The sequence below is a fragment of the Equus caballus genome, chromosome 4, assembly GCF_041296265.1.
Source record: "Equus caballus isolate H_3958 breed thoroughbred chromosome 4, TB-T2T, whole genome shotgun sequence".
In the NCBI taxonomy this organism is placed as follows: domain Eukaryota; kingdom Metazoa; phylum Chordata; class Mammalia; order Perissodactyla; family Equidae; genus Equus; species Equus caballus.
This window is the reverse complement of record NC_091687.1, coordinates 20,304,539-20,319,746: the sequence shown is the minus strand read 5'-3', so window position 1 is coordinate 20,319,746 and position 15,208 is coordinate 20,304,539. Positions and strand designations below refer to the sequence as shown.

Genomic DNA, 15,208 nt, shown 5'->3' with positions numbered 1-15,208 from the left:
GCATAGGTTGTCTAACAATAAATGGGAAACAATAGGAGAAGGGATCAGCTGTGATCTGTTCATGGGGTGGAATCCAGTGAAGTAGTAAGGATGAATGGATGACAACCACTTGGATGAATGGGTGGAAGCTCAGGAGTAAATTTTCTAGAGAAAAAGCGAGTTATAGAAAAATACACAGAGAGCGATGCCATTCTGTGTGAACAACTTATGTTTATGTTATGTTATGTTTAAAAATGTGCAAAACAATATTACAGATTACTTGGGAATTTGCCTAGAGCACTGTAGGAGTGATAAACCACGTGCAGCCTGTGGCTGCCTGGGGTTGGGTGGGGGGGGTGGCGGGGAGGGCAGGGACACATATGGAAGAATGAACTATGTGGGCAAGTTTGGTTTATAAGTAGCAGAGTGGACGCATTATTATTTATACTTTTTTGCATGGCTCTAACAATGAATGTTTTTTAATTAAAAAAAAAAAGAAACCCCATTCCAAGGTCATGACAGGCATCAGTGAGTAGTCAAGTGTGAACTTCATTCACAAGGGCAAAGTCCTACTGAGAACGATGAGCATTTCTACCCCTTTCTCTCTTGCTGTCTCCCTCTCTTTAAGGCTAAGCACAGAGTTTTTTTCTAGTCCAGAGAGCCAAAGCAAATTCCTCCAGTGGCTCCTCACACAGTGCCCATGATGCGACAAAATTCCGTATACACACACCTAACACCAGGTGCTATCCGTTTTCTTCCACAGGTCAGAGCGAGAGTAAGCACCAGTCAGTCATTATTGCTTACTGGTGCAGTCTGTCTTTTAACTCTCTGAGGTAATAACACCTCAGTTACCTTCCATAAATAAATCTAGCCTCTTTCTTGTCTCCTCATCGGTAAGCCACACCCTGGCATCCTATTTCGTGCTCACTAGGTGTTATTTTTCAGGGACTCACACGTTGTATTTGCTTTCAAGCCTAAGCTACTGTCAGACTGACATTTCTTCTCTAGTTTGTCCCTAGGACACTCTATTTGCCACAGAATTGCTTTGAGATGGTGTCCACGCTGCCAAATGAGGAGGGGGGCGACTATCATAAAGCTCAGACCCTCAAATCCCAGTGCAAGTGAGAGCTTTGACCTGAGTTATCCAGAACGACTGTCACCATCCATGTTCCATGGTGTGAAAGGATTGAGCCTGAGGACGTGTGGTAGCACCGGGCACTGCCTTCTTACCATTAGCCCTCTGTTCATCCCACACACACTATGAGGCCCGTCAGGCCAGGCGCTGTGCTAGGCCTGGAAGGACAGAGAGGAATAGACACTAATCTGCTGGGTTTCTCCTGACATCAGTCCTCCAGCTCTCCAGACACCAGCTGGTGCCCCACAACTCAATGCTGACACTAACTACCTGCAGTTGGCACAGAACCCCCAGGTTTAAGGGCTCAATCCCACAAGCCAGTCACAAAGAGAGGGTCCCAGGTTAGCCACACTTTTGTCCAACTTGGCTATAGAGTCGGGGCTTCCCACAACCCCTCCCCTTCAGGTTCAACCATTTGCTAGAACAGCTCACAGCGCTCAGGAAAGCACTTCCCTTACATTGACTGGTTCGTTATAAAGGATACAAATGAACAACCAAGTGGAAGAGATGCATAGGCCAAGATAGGGGTGGGGTGGGGGGCACAGAGCTTCCCTGTCCTCTTGAGGTGTGCCTCCCTCCCAGCACCCTGATGTGCTTACTAACCCCAAAGCTCTCTGAACCTTGTCATTTAGGGGCTCGTATGGAGGGTCACTGAATTGGTATGATTGATTAACTCACTGGCCATTGGCGATTAACTCAATCTCCAGACCCTCTCCCCTCCTGGAGATTGTGGGGTGGGGCTCAAAGTTCCAACCCTCTAATCAAGACTCAGTTTTCCTGGCAGCCAGCCCCGACTCTAAAGATATCTAGGGGCCCCCAGCCACCAGTCATCTCATTGGCATATGAAAGACACAATTATCACTCCAGAGATTCCAAGGGTTTTGGGAGCTATGTGCCAGGAGCCAGGGATAAAGACTAAATATTTACTTTCTATTAACCCCCCAAGGTGCTTGGAGCTCTGCAAATTAATGCCATGCTACAGTGAGGCCAGGGGTGGTAGGAGCATAAACAAGGGCATGCATGCAGATTAGGGTCCCAGGAAGGGGTCCTGAAGCAGGTGTGTCTGAGCTGAGCCAGGTGGAAGAGGGGACAGGACACAAGGGCTGCACAGCCCCATCTGCGGAGCTTCCTCATTAAGCCCCATCATTTGTTCTCCAAAACCAGGGTGAAAAAGAGAACAGACCTAACAGGAGCCTTTAAACTGGACCCTGTCTACCTGAAGCACAGCCACCAGGATTCAGGTAAACTGTCGTCTTGCTTTTTGCCGTCTGTTCCTGGTTTTGTCCTCATCAGAGCTGCATTCAAAGTGCCTAAGAGCCAGAGAGGAAGATTCAAGTCCACAAAGACTAGCCCAGTGGGTGCTAAGCATGGCGCCGAGGAGGAGCTGCTTCCCGTGGGGTGGGGTGGGGCGGTGATGAGGCCTTGGGCACCCTCAGTGGAGCCCCCACTCCAGAACTGCTCAGTGCAGGAGCATTGGGGGGCCTATAGAGCAGGGAAGGGCACGCACGGTTTTCAATACTGGTGTGGACACCTCCAGCAAAGAAACTTTAAAATAACGACTGCCCTAGTGTCTCTGAAAGAGAGTGTGCATCCGTTTATTCCAGTTCCACCAGGGGGAAGGAAGGAAATGAAGAAAGCTGGGCTGGAGGTGTCAGGGAGCGAAGAGAAAATTGATGACACCGGGCAGGATTGGGACACAAATGCCACCTCCTCCTCGGGGTTGTTAGACCTGCTCTCAGTGCCTGCTCTGGTGATGCAACAGTGAACGAGGCCCTGTGCCTGGCTGCAAAGTCTGGTGGGGAAGCGACAGCAGCAGCCTGGCGTGGGCTGCTCTCAGAGGCCACAGCGGGCTCACAACATGGTGAGGGGGCCTCCAGGTTGGCTTCCCAATGACGAGGGCAGAGAGGGGTCATGGCCAGGTGTCTGAGTCATGGTGAGAATAGAGCATTCCCCGGTACAGAGAAGCTGGAGAGATTTTTCCTGTGCCTCCTCAGGAAACGCCCTTCTGTGGTTCAGCACAATTCCTATAAAACACAAAATGGCTCCTTTCCTATGGCTACTGTCCTCACCTGTAGGCCACGGCCAAACACCAAATCATGTTACTACAAGCGGGCCCCGAGGAGGGGCCAACAGAGTAGAAATCCAAATTCTCTGATGTTCTTATCAAAGATAAAAATCTGATATTTAGAATAATGATCCCAGTGATACAAAAGTTTAAAAAAAAATCATGGAATGAGAAATTTCAGAATGTGAACAGTACTTGCAACTTGATGGCATAATTATTTGTGAATTTTCTTAATTTTCTCTACATTTTTACATTTTTAAAAACACTGTAATTAGAAATACTATTTTTAAGTGTTGATGTTCTCAGGTGACGTGCAGACACACATCCCTACAGACGGCACAGCAGTCCCTAACCGCAGGAGCATCACATGCGGCTCACTTGACCACCTGGCAGCAGTGAGCCATGTGTAATGGGCAGGTCTTTTCAGTCCTCTCCCCATTAGGGTTGCACCTGTCTCCATCACACAGAGACAGGATTCCTGGGTCCACCTGGAGCAGCACCCATCTGTCCACACCCATCAGAGCCTCTGGGCTGCGACCAGGGTTCACAGCCCGCCTGGCCTGGCCCCAGCCTGCTGTGCCAGCCTCACCTCCTCAGTATTTCTCCACAGTCTGCTTCCACACCTCTGTGCCCGCACACTTTTACATATGTTGTCTCATTGGACGCATGCCAACCAGTGGTATACATTGAACTAGGACCAAAAGAAATGGGAAATTTTTTTTTTTGAGAACAGATAATTCTGTCACAATGCTGGTAACAGGGAAAAGTGGCTGCACCTGTCATATAGACTTTTCAGATAAATTCTTTCGATATAAAAGCTGTACATTTGGAAAATGGAAAAGAGTAAACAGTGAGTGGGAACGTTCCCATAACCCCACCACCCAAATTTAGACACTGCTGATGTGTGGTTGTGTTTCTCGCCAGTCTTCTCGCATGCATTGTTTGGTTTCATTGTTTTTATTACTGTATGCCATTTGCCAATTTAGAAGCTGCTCACCCCACATATTTTATGTAATTGTAAAGATTTACAAGGCATATAAAATATGTTAAGTAGTCCACGGTATGAGACAAACCATCATTGCAGGAAATTGCTGGCAGAGAGGGCTTTGGCGTTCTTGATGTTAACAGGAAACACTTGCACGGCGAAGCTCCCAGCTGAAATACATCTTCAGGCAGTCCTTAAAGAAGGAGCTTCACTGAGCTGGAGACGCCATCTTTCACTAACCTTGTTGTTTGGCCGTAGAAGCCACTACTTGTGAAGCCTCTTACTTACAGCTTTAGTTGCACCATCCAATAGACTTTTCTACAGAGAAGGAAATGTTCTGTAAGTCAGCATTACCCTATACAGCAGCCACATGTGGCTATTGAACATCTGAAATGTGGCTATTCTGACTGAGGACTCAATTTTTAATTTTATTTAATTTTAATTAAATTTAAATAGCCATATGTGACTAGTAGCCATAGAGATGGTACAGTGATATAAACTAAAAAGAGGGACATTTGTTTATCTTCATTTGCAGTGTCATCTGGGTTTTCAACAAATTCTTATAGAGTGTTTATTACATGCCAAGTATGCTTTTGGGCGCTGTTATTTTATTTCTATTGGCATCTATGAATCCCTGTCAGATTACTTCTGGTGACTCTGCTGTTGATGTCTATTTGTTAACAACTTTGTTCCATATGGCGTAAAGAAGAGAGTTTTGGTTGGGAGTTGACATAGGCTGTGTGACTTTGGGCTTGCATCTCAGGGTCACTCAAAATAAGGAGGTTGAGTCTTGCAAAACAGCCCTGCATGTTCTCCCATCTCTACCATTTTATGATCCTAATTGAGAAAACACCTGGTCTTTCCGGATGGCAGTCAGGGCATCACAAGAAGTTGTGACTTTAGATTTTCCATAGTGACTTTAGACCACAGCGAGGTCCTCCTGTGGCCACGCCGCAGCCACTCTTACCTCGGAATGCTTAGGAGCCACAGCGTGCCTTGTCTGGCCTAAATTAGAGGATCGGATGTCCAAAACCCAGGACTGCAACACATCTTTGTAATTCCACCGTAATCCTTGCCCAGCATCACCACATAGAAACTCCCATCTATGAGATTCTTTGTCTAGGGTTCTTTCCCCCATATGATGCCGGGATTTACTGCTTTAGGCAAGAGAGGAGACTAAAATGCCAGCCATTTTCATAACCACTATGAAGCCATTGAATCCAGGATAATGAAATTGACTCACAGGGTATCTGGTCTGTGCCAGACACTGGACTAAGATCTGAGAACATGGAGATGAATACTCATCAAGAGTTTGATTCTTTTTTTATATTCTAATCACTCTATCTCAAATTCACCTTCCCATGCATGCATGAATGAATGATGAAGGCTTTACATGATCTGAATGTCAATGTACCGCTGGAACTAGAAGAAATCTCAGATTTTCATGCTTATGTCACTGCAGAAAGTAAGGCAAATGGGAATCCATTCATAGTTTAGCATTTCCAATTTGTGTTCTGTGCATTCCTCTCTCCAGGAACCTCCTAGAATCTGTTACCTCGGAAAGTGCCACAAAGAACACCCAGCCCCAGCCCTGGAAGGTCTCATGTCTGGTTCAGGAGATGACGGATGGGACATAAGAAATTTACCTTTAAGTTGAGAAGCGTTAGCCACATAATGTACCAATGTGTCTAATGTTTCTTTTTTTCCTCTTTTCTAGGGCTTATCACTGACTACAGGGTAAGTGGGAAATCTGTCACACTGAGCTCTAGGTCTGTGGTAATCCAAAATATGAATGCAGCTGGATGCTATTATGGGCTATAAGTCCTGCTGCCTCCTGTTCCTCTCATTATCAGGGTCCCACCAAAGGAAACCTTCTAACTGGGTCCTAAAGAGCAAATCAGACCAGGCAGTAGACAGCTCTGCTGAACCCACCCATTGCAGCTCTCAGGTCAGAAGGAAAGGATCTTGCCTGTGCTCCTCGGAAGGGGACAGGGACTTCTGCACCCAGATTCCTCTGTCCGTTCTACACTATTGCTGCATGCCTCGAGCCCGGATCCTGAGGGCAGGAGGAGAATGAAGAATCAGAGCCTCATAGGGCAGCCTCTTAACTGGCTTCTCTGATGGCAAGACTCCTTTCCCAACCAGGAGCCATGGGCTGCTCTGGCAGCTTCTCAGAGGTGCACAAGGCCCCATACCTCCCTCCTGGACCCCTAGGCTGCTGAGGGAGACAGAAGTACAGACAGTCACACATGCCATGAGGATCATTCTGCAGTGCTTGAGCTGCCGTTCTGAGATGGATCTGAAACATCTCAATCCTCTCTGGTGGCTATTTCTGGCCTGAGGGAAAATGTCCCAACTCCTTAGCTAATCTGATATTCCAGCTTCTCCTTAAACCATTTCTTATACTTTATGATAATGAAGTCCCAGGCATTAAGTGCTGGCAGCTTATGAGTTGTATGTTGTGTCTGGACAGCTTGCATTTGGCCCACCTGCTGTTTTTAAAGGACCTGTTTCCAAGCAGGTGTGAAGCATGATAGCAGCTGGTCTGATGTCTACCTGGTTTGTGAGGGCCTCTTGAATGCTTGTGCTGCATATTCTGCTGTCCCCCTGGAAAGAGCCGGGGGGATGGCACAGAGTGTATTCTAGGCAAATATTTCATGGGTAATGAATGCAATTTGTGAAGGATCGAATGAAAAGGATAGGGAAATTATTTTGGAGCAGAGGGTCTTATAAACACTGATGCACGTAAGTTAGTCCTTAGAATACCATCTTGATGAAGTAGGAGAGGTCACATGGGGCAGACTCAGGGCATCCCCACTAGGAAAGAACACACAGATTGGTGGAGGCCTGAGTGTGGAGGCCTCTCTCTGGGGTTCTGGGCATGCAAAGGGCCTGGGGCATCAGTCTTTCCCTAGGCATTTTGTTCCTTCCATCCCCTCCTCACTTTTGAGAGAGAGAGAGACCACATTCACATAACTTTTATTACAGTATATTGTTATAATTGTTCTATTTTAGTTTTGGTTATTGTTGCTAATCTCTTACTGTGTATAATTTATAAATTAAACTATCATAGGTATGTCTGTATAGGAAAAAACAGAACAAATAGGGTTCAGTACTATCCATGGTTTCAGGCATCCACTAGGGATCTTGGAACATATCCCCCAAGGATAAGGGGGGAAACTGCTGTACTTTATCTTCCCAAACAGCCCCTTGTCCTTCCCCTCTGCATCCTTTCTTCCCTGCTTGAGTACATTCACAACCACTGGAGAGTGACACACCATGTAGAGTGCCAGTCAGCTGACACATTCAGGAAAAACTAGGGAAAGCTTATTTGAGGTCGTACATGTTGGTGGTGTATTTTCTAGTGACAGCATCTTGCAGGTCATTCTGTGGTGGCCAGTGGAGCAGAAAGAGAGTCAATATTGCTCTAGAAAATGGTGCTAGAACCTCACAGGGAAGATGCAGCAGAGGGGTGTGGCCTTCAACTCCCTCCTTCCTCTTTCTGTAGATGGAGAAACCAGTGAAAGCCCCCACCCCGGCCCCCACCCCGACCCCCACCACTGTATTGTAAACTCCATGGGGTCGGCGCCACACCTTCGCTGTCTGCTTATGATGGTGTCGGGAAGTGGGAGAATTCCCCCCACCGCTTTTCCTTAAGGTTCTTATGGCTGGCTAAATAATCAAAGAGGCAGGTTAGCAAGAGAAAATCAAACAAAATTTAATAGCATGTATACACGGGAGGAACCCAGAAGAAACTGAGTGACTCAGCCATCTGGCTGAGTCCGCCTGTTTAAGTATCCTCAGCTACAGACAAGGAGGACATGATGATCTGGGACTTCAAAGAGGAGGAAGACAATCTACAAAAAGATGGAATGCAAATGTTTGTTAAACAGGTTTTGCTAGGCCCCAAAAATGGGTTTGTTGGTGTCCTTTTATCACACCCATTTTACATCATACTATAGCTATCACATGCTATGAGCTCCTTCCTGGAACGGGCCTTCTATGTTGAAGTCCTTTAGGCAGTTTGAGGGGAGAAGGTTGGATGCTCTTCCTGAGACTTTTGAGGCTTCATTTTCTTCAGCTGGAAATAATCTGCATACCAGAGCCCCACATCTTGGGGCGGCCGGCCCTCAACCCCATCAATGGCACCTCAGGCCCAGCTCTGGTCTCGCCCCCTGTGTGCACTCAACAAACATCCATTGAGTGCACACGGTGGACACAGTGTCTCCCAAGTCAACAGCCTGTTCTGCCCCCATCTGTCTCAGAGCTTTGCAAAGAAACCCTCTTGCTGTGGGAACTGCTCACTCCATTGGTAGCTTTGCCGTCCAAGATGGGGCATGGCAGCTGGAGGGCTTGGCCTCCAGGGAATTAACTGCCTCGAAGAGAAACAGGCAGACTGATGAGTCAAAAAGGAAACCAGCTCCGAGGACATTCCTCACTAACGTGTCCTTTTATATTTTCTTTCAGCACTGGCAGTTACCACTGGGTCGAAGATTCCGCTCTTTGAAGATGTGGTTTGTTTTTAGGATGTATGGAATCAAGGGACTGCAAGCCTATATCCGCAAGGTGCCTTTGCTTTCATTATTTATCAGGATAATATTAGGGAGGTCTTAGAAATGAAGTAAGATGTCTTGATAAGCAGATATAAGGGATAGACTGGGCTATTGAGATAGGGTATTTATAAGATGGTCAGTGCATGATTATGGACCTTTTAGACACTTCCATGACACAGGCTATCAGCCCCAGGAGATGGTCAAAGCGAAAACACCACATAGTTGGCACTTGAGCCACATCTTGATGACAGTGAGGTCCAGTCAGCAATGACAACAGTGAAGACACAAGATATTTTTCTCCAAAAACTTCCAGGAAAGAGAATCTTAGAGCTGGGGTGGCATGGGTGTCATCTAGCCTGGTGGTTCTCATACGGGCCCCAGCTGGCAGCACCTGCATGATCTTCATCTCATGGCGTGGGTCCCAGCAACCTCTGTTTTAATAAGTGAACCAGGTAGTATGATGGCCACTGAAATGTGAGAACCATGGATCTGCTCAAAGCCCCATTACCTGCTTTTGTTCCCTAATAAGTGAGGCCAGAATATGTGCTGGGACTTGCCCAAGGCCCACTCATTTGGGCAGTGGTGGCAGGCCTGCTGAATTCCAGCTGGGTCCCTCCCATCCTATTGTCTTTCCTCAGCCGTGACCTTATCCTGAGGACAGAGGTCCTCAGTCTTCAGGGGAACTGGACACCCCTGTGGGTTCCAACTCTAGCCATAGTGACGAGTCAGCCCTTCATTTTATGTCCTGGCACCACAGCTTAGCCTCTGTGCAGCTGCAGGTGGAGTAGGATGGCTCCAGGCCCCTCCTCTGTGACAGGGCAGATGGCAAGGTGTCCATTTGCAAGCGTTGGCCCAGTGCTTATCGAATGCCACCCACTGGCCTCTCTCTACCGGCAAGGCTATTGTGGGAAAACATGGGTGCTGTAGATCACCCGGAGAATCTATGTGGGGTAGTGAACTAGGAAAGGAGTGTGTGTGAGTTTATGGGTAGGAGAGCCCCCTGTCCTCATTCAAGACCATGGTCTCAAATATAATGAGGATTCAGTTTCTTTGGGGAAAGAAGGTGAAAAACAAGTGGTTTATCTCACCATAAAGATTCCAGCTTTAAGCTCAGAGACAACTGGATGTGATTAAGCTGCTTCATGCTAAAAACACTCCATGCCTCGCTTGAAGAGGGTTAGCAGTCTTGTCTTACAAGGGGAGCACAGGGATGTCAAGGCCCGTCCCTAGGTAGGTGCGTGGCTCTTCCCGGACCCAGCCAGCAGTGGGAGTTGGGGGGGCGGGAGAGGGAATCACCTTCCAGCATGAAGTCTTTGGTGCCCTCTAGTGGCAGCAGATTTATTATGTGACTGGGAACCGCTCATTTAAATGGTGTCTCAGTCCCAACAACATTTTGAGCGAGGGTGCTTCTGCTCAGGTACTCCCCGAGCACCTACAAGCGAGAGCACCATGCTGGATGCCTGGGATTAGAATGAGCAACACGTACACCTAGACCGTGGAGAGCCTGTTCTCAGAGCACATATTATTTGAGTCAGCTTTTGAGCTCCATAAACATCTAGAAGTCAAATAAGGTGGTGAATTCAGAGAGAGGAAGGTGGTTCTTGAATGTCATGGGGACTGACATGATTCACATCTCTCAGTGGCAAACTCTGTGGACCTAAAGCTTTGGTGTTAGGCAGCTGCATCAGCACCACAGCTTCGGTTTCCTCGCCTGCAGGATGGGTGTAATCGTGCTATCCCCTGTGTGTGGGCTATCTATCGTGAGGATGCGTGGTGCAGTGCAGGGCTCTCAGCTAGCACAAGGCAGCTTCTCAAGAGACATGAGCCACTGTCTCTTTTCTAGGACATTTAAATACATCTTAGCAATGTTTATTCTAAAGTTATAAAAGTTGTTTTGGTGTGATTAAAAACAGTCCCCTGAACAGAAGAAAATGATGGTTGGTGATTTTTCTGAAGACACTAGCCCTTTCCTTGTGGTAACGAGTTTCTGCTCAACCTGTGTGGGGACAGCTGGTGAGTGGGTGACATAAACACTTGAAGAAAATATCTAGAAGCATCTAAATGAATTATGGATGTGCAGTCTAATAAGGTTTTCTAGCTGGTTAGGTTCTGAATTATGTGGTGATGAGAAATTCAGACCGCTTCCCCTTCCCTTTCAAGCACGTCCAGCTGTCTCACGAGTTTGAGTCTTTGGTGCAGCAGGATCCCCGCTTTGAAATCTGTGCAGAAGTCACTCTGGGGCTGGTCTGTTTTCGGCTAAAGGTATGTTTAAGTCGATTTCAGTCTTCTTCATTGTCTTCGAATGCGACAGAGGGGAAAATAGCATTCATTACTTCCATGACGATGTTTCTTAAAAGATCCCAAGATGTGCTGAACACACGCACCTTATTAATCTACCTTGTGTAAATGAAGCTGGTTGAGAACCTACCACCCTGACCGCTCTGGAGCTAGATTTTCATTTCCAGAATCTCCCCTTCCTCAAGGCCTCCCTTTCAAATCCAAGAAAGCTATCAGGAGAAGGAGTGATGAGTTCAGTTGCATTGTCAAGGAGCTGCCAGTTAAACCTTGGCCCTCTGCTTACCATTTCTTTCCCCAACTAATTCTTGGAGCTGTGAGGTGATGGTGAGAACCAGTCATGGAAAAGCCTGGAGTTTTGACACAAGAGCTGGCAAGGGAGACGTGAGCTCTGTGCACAGCATGAAGTTGTGAGATCTGAGAGAAAGTGTGCAGAGGAAGAGAGAGGGTACACATGCTCAGGTGGACATGGGGAGACGCCTCAGGCACCAGTGTCCCAGATGTGTGGTCCTCTGGAATGACCAGACGTGGCAGTTCAGTCAGCGTGGGTGTTGGCATCATGCTTTGATTTTTGCCATTAAGCAGGGGTTTTGTTTTTTTCTTTTTAATGCCAGCGTTCTTATAGGACTTTGGTTTTTAAACTTTTAACAGCTTCATTGAGATATCACTCACATACCATATACTTTGTCCATTTAAAGTATACATTTCAAGGATTTTTAGTATATCCACAGAGTTGTGCTGCCATCACCACAATCTAATTTTTGAACATCTTCATCCTTCCCAAAAGAAACTCCATATCCATTAGCAGTCACTCCCTCCCCCCATCCTTGAGGGCCACTGATCTGCTTTCTGTCTCTATGGATTTGCCTATTTTGGACATTCCTATGAATAGAATTATCATTATGTTGTCTGTTGTGAGTGGCTTCTTTCACTTTCTATAATGTTGTCAAGGTTAAGACTTTTATCTTCTTCTTATAATTCATGATGACACCAAACCCACCAGTGTATGGTCGCTGTCCATTTTCTCTTGTGCAACATACTGAGTCCTCCCATTCAGGAATCCCACGGTGCTTTTCAGCTAACACAGGTTTCCTTCTGTGAAACTTACCTTGTTACTTCCATTCCATGAATCCAGTTTCTTCTTGAAGAAGCCTATTATTCAGACATGATGGTTCATTTTTCTGCTTCCACGTCTACTGTCGTGTCATTATTTTATTCTCTCTGTCCCATTCCTCTCCAGTCTGGATTTTAAATCCTCTGCATCACTGACTGCTTCAACATATACGTGGTCTTTATTTAACTCAAAGCAGATAAACTGTTGCTATTGCATAATTGATCTCCTTTCATCCTCATCCCAATCAGTCCTCCATTGATCCTATTCTGCATCTTAGTCTATTCTTCTTCTCCTCCTCCTTCTATCTCAGACTGTTTTCTCTTTGTCTCTATTTAACAGAAAACATATCTTGTCCAATTCATTTGAAAATGGCAGGTACATTTTTCCTAAATAACTTGCTTTCATTTCCTGCGCTATATAGTTTTCAGGTGTTTGCTCTTATGCTAAGTCTTCCTGGTAAAATTTCATTCCCTTTGTATCATAATTTCTTTCTTCTCTATCCTCATCCTTGAATAGGACAAACTTTGTCTAGACCTGGTGTATGACAACAGTTTCTGAATTGCCTTTGGTCCATTCACTGTCCCTTTGGGCACCAATGGGAGCCCCACTCAGGCCCACAGCCAGCAAGTGGGTGGATGTGCACAGCCTAAGGCCAGTTTCCAGCATCCAGCAGGTGTTCATCCGGGCAGAATTGGACTCTTCTATTCCCACTCGTCCTTCCTGCCTCGACTCCAAGACAGAGTGAGAACACAAACAATACAATCCTGTGAGGGTCGTACCACCAAGCATGCAAGGCCCCACTTCCAGCCCCCTTCTACATGCAACGACATGGCTTATAGGTGGTAGAGTGGCTGCCTGGAAACAGAAGAAAGACTGAGAGGAGTTGGGGGAGGATGATGAGAAGAGTGGCGAGACTCACTGCCACGGGAAGCAGCACCCAGGCAGGGAAGCGACGGCTTCTCTGTTTCTGTGTGATACAAGTTTCCATCTGGTCCACTTGGTGCAAGGGCTGGGCCTCTGGCCCAAGGCTGGTGGGATGCTCCTTGCCAGATGGAAAGTCCACCAATGGTCCCTTGCTCCTATAGTTCGTGGGCAATTTTCCCAGATTCTTGCAATAAGTTGGCTATTAGGCTTCATTTTCTATGTTGCTGAGACTTTCTTCTATATATTTCAGTGAGCCTCCTTCACTGGGACCACCAGAAACCCCATTTCTGCTGTGTAAGCTCATCAGTTTGTAGATCACATATCTAGGAATCTTCATTTTTCCTTAAAGAACCTGGTCTGTGGAAGGGTCATCCTTTGACAGCACATTAGAACACCAAGAAATTGTCTTGGAGGGAAAGGATGCAATCTTTTAGAGCCATGTAACTATGATTTAGTTGATTTTTTTATTTTTTACAATTGTAAATGAAAAGCAAATGGTAAACTCGTTTCTTTCACTGATAGGTTGCAATATTACCAAGCACTGGCCCTACTTTGTGATTAGTTGAATTTTTCAGTCCTCTGAGACCTGAGCACGGCTCCTCTCTCTCAATCTGTTCAGGGTTCCAACAAACTGACCAAAGCTCTTCTGGAAAGAATAAACAATGCCAAAAAGATCCACTTGGTTCCCTGTCACCTCAGAGACAAGTTCGTGCTGCGTTTTGCCATCTGCTCTCGCACGGTGGAATCTGCCCACGTGCAGCTGGCCTGGGAGCACATCAGAGGGCTGGCAACCGAACTGCTGAAAGCAGAGAAGGAATAAAAGGTGGGCCGGCTGCAGGTAAGCTGCCGTCCCAACTCCATCACTCAATGCTGCTGGGACCAATTTCCTCCTCTGTAAAAAGAAGAAGATAACACCTCACCCTGTCTCGTCTAGGGGAGGATCGCTATACAGTAATGACTCTTTAGACACTTAGATTTTTACTCTGTATTCTTTTATATGAGGCTATCAGTCATCTATCTCTATAATTTCCCCTCAGATTTCTTCAGTGTTCATTGAGGCAACTTACTGTCATAATTAGCTTATATGTTAAACTGGCAAACTGTAGATAAATGAAAATTACTGAAAACATTAGGAAGGGAATTTGACATACCTGATGATTTACTGTCAGGAAGGACCCAATTCTTGATGGTTCAGAGGAAGGAGATGTTTAGACCGCTGGGCTTCTTGCGGTTCTGAGGGATTTACCCTGTATGAAAGATAGAAACCCTGAAGACAGCATGTGGTAACTTGGAAGGAAAACGTTTTACACAAATGCAGTGTTGGTAACAGGGAGGGTATTTAAAGCTATGTCTGTTGGAACCACAACAACCTTAGAAGCCTTTTCATTAGGTTATTTTAAGAATGTCATTCCAGTGGAGTTTGTCCATCTTCTTTGTTTCTGTCTTTTTTTTCTTTCACCCCATTTTGGGGGAGGGGGGTGGTGGACATACCTCTGTGATCATCCCCTTAACTTCTGCTTCTTTTTCTCTCTCTTCTTTCACATTTTTCCATTGCTTGGTTATCCTAACCTGTGGGGAATGTGGAACCTAAGCATATGATGTAATTTATCTTACTGATTGCATACAACTTTATCTTTGCTCTTAATTTTAATTGTGAATATCTGAACTATTACAGTGCTCAAAAAATCAAAAGTTAAAAATTGTGTTTCATTTATGTGAAAGGCCTATCCATGGCTCCTGACCCCTGAGGTCGGATATCCACTTTCTCAGTCAAGGCATGTCCCGAAATACCAGAGCCTTTTCCTGGCACAGTAAGGACCTTTCTTAAAGGTGCACTGCTGGTAAGCTGAGGGGGACCACCCTGCCCAGACCAACTCCAAAGTTATAGCTTGAGCATCTCTGGAAGGTACTGGGGAGAGGTTCAGATTTTCAAATTATTCCATTGCTCTAAGATAAGGCTCTGTTGAGGGGGGGCAGAGAATAACCACTATAAGATATATACAAAACAAAACCATATCAGGAGAACACTCCTGATTAACATTTCTGCAACCTTGTGTTTGCACATATCTCATCAGGATGTATCGTATCATGATCTTATTCCTATGTACCCACAGCAACACAGAAAGAGACTGTAGCTCTGAAAAATGATCAGAAACAA

General features: G+C 46.0%; 1 protein-coding gene and 1 long non-coding RNA gene across 8 annotated transcripts in view; one reads left to right on the top strand and one right to left on the bottom strand.

The window, feature by feature from the left end:
• Positions 1-15,208, bottom strand: part of LOC102149774 (uncharacterized) — a 28,232-nt gene that overhangs the window by 7,085 nt on the left and 5,939 nt on the right. The window contains exons 3-5 of one of the 3 annotated variants that reach the window (XR_011437751.1): positions 14,542-14,619; positions 14,202-14,297; positions 7,858-11,013 (exon numbers count right to left, since the gene is read on the bottom strand). This is a non-coding gene — a long non-coding RNA (uncharacterized lncRNA). Of the gene's footprint in view, positions 1-7,857; positions 11,014-14,201; positions 14,298-14,541; positions 14,620-15,208 lie in introns of those variants that run through there. The other 2 variants (XR_011437750.1, XR_002807371.2) reach the window with 2 other exon arrangements.
• DDC (dopa decarboxylase) overlaps positions 1-15,208 on the top strand; it is a 90,197-nt gene that overhangs the window by 74,120 nt on the left and 869 nt on the right. For 3 of the 5 annotated variants that reach the window (XM_014738979.3, XM_014738978.3, XM_070264428.1), the window contains exons 10-14: positions 2,279-2,355; positions 5,882-5,901; positions 8,632-8,730; positions 10,878-10,979; positions 13,670-13,888. In XM_014738979.3, coding sequence (XP_014594465.2) covers positions 2,279-2,355; positions 5,882-5,901; positions 8,632-8,730; positions 10,878-10,979; positions 13,670-13,870 — 499 coding nt within the window. In that variant the 3' untranslated portion in view covers positions 13,871-13,888. The remainder of the gene's footprint in view (positions 1-2,278; positions 2,356-5,881; positions 5,902-8,631; positions 8,731-10,877; positions 10,980-13,669; positions 13,889-15,208) is intronic. The other 2 variants (XM_070264429.1, XM_001498321.5) reach the window with 1 other exon arrangement.